At 51.4% G+C, this 5917-nt stretch overlaps 1 protein-coding gene across 6 annotated transcripts in view; it reads left to right on the forward strand.

Moving 5' to 3' along the window:
* CLEC16A (C-type lectin domain containing 16A) overlaps positions 1 to 5917 on the forward strand; it is a 225531-nt gene that overhangs the window by 109776 nt on the left and 109838 nt on the right. For all 6 annotated transcript variants that reach the window (XM_019650914.1, XM_019650919.1, XM_019650917.1 and 3 more), the window contains one exon: positions 2279 to 2407. In XM_019650914.1, the coding sequence (XP_019506459.1) occupies positions 2279 to 2407 (129 nt within the window). The remainder of the gene's footprint in view (positions 1 to 2278; positions 2408 to 5917) is intronic.

Below are 5917 nucleotides of genomic sequence, written 5' to 3' on the forward strand. Positions count from 1 at the left end.
CTTAACCTCCCTGAGCCCCAGCTTCCTTGTGTGTCCGCCTCTCAGCTCTTGCCCAAAGTATATATATGAGAGACAGCCACTGTGAAGTGACAAACCCAGCGCCTAGCAGACAGTAAGCGCTCAAGAGATGTTAGCTGAGCAGCGGTGGAGCATTTTGGTGTGTTAGGTGGGAAAGAAATGGAGCCTTGAATGACCTAAATCTACTGAAGCTTAATGCTAGAGAAAAGAGAGGTAGGGAGAGGATTTTTTGAGTGAGTATCAAAATCTGAATGTAAGCCGCTTGTCATCTTTATGTAGTAATATTGGAAACCATTATGAAATAAAGGTTATTTGCGTGAAGTTTTATTTATCCCTACCTTTAGTTTCCCCGTTCCCTTGTAAAACCACAAACAGTTTTTTGTGTGTGTTTGTTGCCCCTGCCCTTGAGGAAATAGGATATTTTGCTGTACTCTTTGGATGGGTGTTATGCATTAAAGAAAATACAGTAGCATCTCAGAAGATGTCGAAAGTAGAGAGAAAGAATTTCCCATTATTTCATCACCCTAAACAAACAACACTCAGACACTTTTGTGTTTCCTCCCCCTGTGTTTGCAAACACATCTTTTCATGGCTGTGGGGAGAACACACCATGACCTTGCTTTTATTCTCACCCCATCTTCTCTCTCCATTGTAGAGCAAGAAGTTTGTCATGTGGTGATACAGCTTTAGGAAGTCTGATGTCTTACTAGCGCATAAAAGTTTGTTCTGGTGACTTCCGCCATACTTGACTTAGGCATTCTCCTGCTGGTAGACATTTTGGTTGCTTGCAGTATTACATGATTTTCAACTAAATTGTAATGAGCAGCTTCACAAATAGTGTTTTCTTTCTTTTGGCTTATTTCTTTAGGATAAGTTCCCAGAAGTGGAATTTCTGGTTCAAAGGGTATGAACATCGTTTTTTGTTGTTGTTTTGTGTGTGTGTGTGTGTGTGACTCTACATCTTGCCAGATGGCTTTCCCAATGGGCTGTGCCCACTTTAAACTGCTTCAGCACTCTTTTAAGAATGACTGACTTTCACAGCCACATCNGCTTACAGTGCCCAGGAGAGAAAGGCAGGCAGCATGCACTGCGCGGCTCCGTGGTGCTCCGGCCCACTCACCACGTCTCTCTGGACAGCTGGGCCCTCACCTCAGCCTTGTCCTGTTTAGTCAGCTTTATGTCACACGAGGGACAAAAATGTGATAGGATGGAAGCCCACATTCTAAAAATAGAAGACACAAAAATAAGCTTGTGATGCCATGAGGAGTAAAATTAATTCTATAGAAAATGTACCTTTGTGAAATGCCATTCTTTTATGATGCCAGGTAAGCGAAGTGTCAGTGTCCAGCATGTGTACATTAAATGGTCAGTACTGGTACAACCAAGTTCCAGAAGGGGAGGTGATGTTACCAGGTGTCTTAGTGATCAGAGAAGGCTTCATGGAGGTGGTATGGAAGGAGGCAGACAGCCCAGCCCCTGTCTGGTCCATTCTCCGAGGTCAGTGTTCCCCTCCATAGTGTGGGACAGCACCAGCACCCGCCGCCCAGAGGGAGGCGAGCCCTGCGGTGCCTGGCGCTTAGTAGATGCTCAGTGAGTGTCTTTGTTATATTAGCCCACGTGAGATGCTATGGGGGCGAGGAAGGAAGGAGGGGTGTTGGTTGTGTGGTGGGAATCATAGGGGGCCTGGAGCCACGCAGGCCTGGGTCTGGGTCTTGGTTCTGCCACCAGCAGAACGGGCCCGGCCCCATTCATCGGCATCTCTGGGTCCGTTTTCTCATTAGCAGTTGGGAAACAACACGCTGCATTTGTTGGGGGATTAAACAGGGTCATACACACAAAGCCTTCAGCCTGCCCCGTAGTCAGCTCTCCTTAAATGGACGCTGCCATCGCCATCGGAAGCACAAGGCAGCAGCCAGCCACACGCACGGGGCACACCTCCCTACAGGGACCGCCGCAGAGGGACCGGCCTCCTTCCCGAGGACCCCCCTGCCTGCTGGGTGGAGGGCAGTGAGGATCAGAAAGCAAGGCTTTTCATAGCAGGGAGGCCATGTTTCAAGAGCCTCTGAGCTGTCACTTCAAATGAAGGAAAAGTCTGCACCTTAGAAAGCCAAGAAGGCTCATCTCTCACTGGCTTGGCTGCCTCGAGCCTTCACCTTGGCCGTAATCGGGCTTCGTGTGCTCACGGACCGCGTGCCGGCCAGGGTGACCTGCTCCCACCCCCTCTCCTTTAGTGAGGTCTCCTGTGCTGTCTCTCTTCTAGATGAAGCCCATGAACGTGGAGTATCTCATGATGGACGCCTCCATCCTGCTGCCGCCCACAGGCACGCCGCTGACAGGCATCGACTTTGTGAAGCGGCTGCCCTGTGGTGACGTGGAAAAGACTCGGAGGGTGAGTGAGCCCTGGACCTGGCCTCTCCCTGGCCGCCGTCTGCCAGGACCACCCTCTGGGCAGGGAGGGAAGGGTCTCTGACTGGGTTAAGAGCCCACCTTCCCCCACGAGTTCGGCGGCGGCGGGTAGACAGGCAGCACCTCTCCACACCCCGCCAGCAGGTCTAACTTCCCAAGGCTGCGGAAACAGGGATTGACTCCCACCGCATCTGGCACCGGATGTGGGCTGCAGGCAGGCTGCTTTCACCGGCGCAGGCCACCCCTGAGCTCTGGGAGAGGAAGCCAGGGGGCTGGGCTTCTGCAAGGGACGCGGGGGAGTAAGCAGAGTGAGCACAGTGCAGGTGAGGCTGGTGTGCAAGCGTAGCCCAGATAGGCCCAGGATCCCCGAGACGGTGTGATGTTCAGGTATCTGCGTGATCTTGGGGTGAGGCACACGTAAGTGAAATGGTGATTCTCGCCGGCCTGCGGGAGAGACGTGTGTGGAAGGCAGATTAATTCTCAGAAGCCAGCTGGAGTGTGTGCTTCCGTTATCAGTTCTTTTTTTTTCTGAAGCAGCCTCGCAGGGCTCTTCATGGTATTTTATCTCCCTGGTAAGATCACACTTTCTTTCTTAGAAAGCACCATAACCTTTTCCTAGAAAATCATTCCCTGGAGATGTGAATGTTAGTGGATAAATTAGTGGAATTCAGTGCACCCCGCTCCCGTTATCAGCCTGCATCTTCCCCTGAGCTAATCCGAGTGTAACCAGAGCAGTTGAGGTGTTTAATTTCTGGATTATGAGAAGCAGGCCTGAGGACTCTGCCTTCCTCCACCCGGCCTGTGCTTTGGCCTGGGAGGCCTGCCTGCGGGGCACAGGAAGTAGGACCACATTCCCTGCTATCTGACCACACCCCAGGCCTCACCGCAGGACCCACCCTGTCCCCCGGGTGAGGCCTCCCTTCCTCGATTTCCCAGCCAGCGCCAGGTGGGCACACGATTACGCTTGCGGGTTGGCAGTGTTTGCACTGGGCATTTTTGGCATTGGCTTTTATGAGAGGACGGGTTCTGACAAGTGTGAGTTGTGCCGGCAACTCCTTCCTGATGTGGGCACGCTCACTCCTAGCCTTGGGTTGGCCTAAGAGTTGATCCCTGGCCAGGTGACAGCGAAGCCACGCCCTCGGATGAGCTGCAGTGTCCTCAAGCCAGAGAGGACTCTGTCCCCAAGGTCCGCCTCGGTCCCTGAGCCAGAAGGTCCAGAGAGCCGTGAACACTGAGAGCTGCTGCTTCGGGCCGCATCCTGCCTCTTTCTGGGTCACCGCCCATCAGCTTTTCTAAACAGATACATGAGCTTCTAGTCTTCGTGATAAAGTGGATCGTTCATAGCAGTTCTTCATGTGCGTTTTTTCACGTAACTCTACGACTCTCCTAGGAGGTTGGCACCATTATTATCCCCGTCTTACAGTGGAAAAAACCGAGGCCTGAAGAGGTCAAGTGATTTGCTCAAGATCACCCAGCTAATAAGTCGCAGAGCCAGGATTCAGCCCAGGCGGTGTGGCCTCTACTGCCCTCCACTGCCACCTTCATCGTATTTATTAGCCCTACTCAGTGCCGGCCACCAGGGACACAGAAAACAGCTGCAGTCCTCAGGGACTCAGAGTCTAGACGGGGAGAAGAGGCAGCATCCACCCATGTGGCCGAGGCCATGAGGAAGGGAACATGGGGTCAGGTTTCTCATTTTACCTGGGGAGGGAGGTGGCGCATTCCAGCACTTCCAAGGAGGGGACCCTGGCTGGAGCCAGAATGAGGGACGCTCTGTGGGAAGGGGTGAGTCTGGAGAGGCTAGAGGAGCCGGACCCTGGGGGCCTTGGAGCCCAGCGAGTACCTTGACCTTGTGAGTGGGTTCCAGAGCCGCAGAAGAGACTGGGAGAAATCCAGGGTGAGGCATGTGGCAGAGGGACGGTTGCTCGGGCTTTCGGGTCCCTGCTCCCTTCTGAGCCACTCTCGCCATCTAGAAAGCAGTGTGTTCCTCCTTGCCGGTTATTGTAAGGACTCAGTGAAAGGCAGACTGGAGGCTAGCAGCAGTTTTTGATGGCAGGGGCTCGCTGTGTCTTGTTGACCGTCACATCTCACTCAGTTGCAAGTTCCCAGGGCCGTGCTGCCACCTCCCTTGCCCCACATGGGGTGCATGGACCATACTGCTAACTGAAGCACAGACCGAGCCCCTGGGAACACCTGGGCTTCCCTGGGGTCTCTTGGTCGGCCTTTGGCTGTCTGACAAGTTTATAAAAGCAACTCCCCCATCCCAGGGCCCGTGAGTCTAGAGCCAGGGAGAAGGTGGCCGAGTGACATGAAGTAGGGCTGGCCACCTACAAGCAAAGCCATCCAGCTACGAGAAGCCTCTCTTTGTGACTTCAGGAATTAATTTTGCTCTTTTATTTAAGCATAGCGGGCATACAATATTATATTTGTTCCAGGTGTACAATACGGTGAAGAATCAATTTCTGAAAGGGAATTTCCACCACTCACCTCAGGCTAGTTCTGGTTGCAAGGCAGCTGTCTGGAATTCTCCAGAAACGTAGCTCCTTGCCCATTTCAGACATCAGAACACAGCAGTATGCTTTGAATTTGAGCTTAAGGAAGTGTATGGTTTAGTGAGCAATTGAGGGCTTATGTGGTTTGTTTCAAGTTCTTTGCTTTTATCCAAAGAACATTCCATTTCGTTCATTTGGACTCAAAGGTTTTCTTTTCTTTTTCTTTTTTTTCCACCAAGTAGACTTTTCTAACTTTCAGGAGGCTGAGCCTTTTCAGAAATCCCACCCTTTGTTTTCCTTAAGGACTTGTCAGGGAGGTTCAGACAACCCTGACTAGTAAATCATTGCTAACTGGTAAAATATTCCTTCATACATTCATTAAAGAACCAGTGGGTTCCTACTGTGTGGCATATGCTATGCTTGGAGTGCAGAAATGAACAGGGAAAATGTCCCTGCTTTCTGGCCTTCACATGACATCAAGAGAGGTAAAGTTTATTAACAAGGAAGCAAGTGACAAGTTTGATATCAGACTGCAGGCAAGGCTCTGAAGTAAAGAGGTGGCACTACTTTAGATATCAGGAAGGGCTCCTTTGCCAAGGTTGACATCTGAGCCGAAGCTGAAGAGTGAGAAGGAGCCAGCCATGCAGAGATTTACAGGAGGCACTTTGCAGACAGACAGAGTAGTGAGTGAGAAGTCCCCAGGATGGGACAGAGCAGGGTCACTGGAGCAGAGTGAGGGAAGGAGAAGGCAGGAGAGGAGGGCTGGCAGCGCCGTGCGGGGCCATGGGGATGCCTCTGACAATAAAGTCATGTTTGCCCTCTTGCGTTTTGCAAATTACGCTGTTTATTCCTTCGTTTGACATATTTATTGAGCATTTTCTAGGTGCCAAGATTTAATAGACAGTGAACAAATAATATAAGACTAAAATAGCAAGAGTGCCACTGAGCCATGGCAGCTGACTGAGAAGGGACATTCTTGTTGAAAGGAGAGTCAGTGGAGC

This window comes from Hipposideros armiger, unplaced genomic scaffold, assembly GCF_001890085.2.
Source record: "Hipposideros armiger isolate ML-2016 unplaced genomic scaffold, ASM189008v1 scaffold_149, whole genome shotgun sequence".
NCBI lineage: Eukaryota > Metazoa > Chordata > Mammalia > Chiroptera > Hipposideridae > Hipposideros > Hipposideros armiger.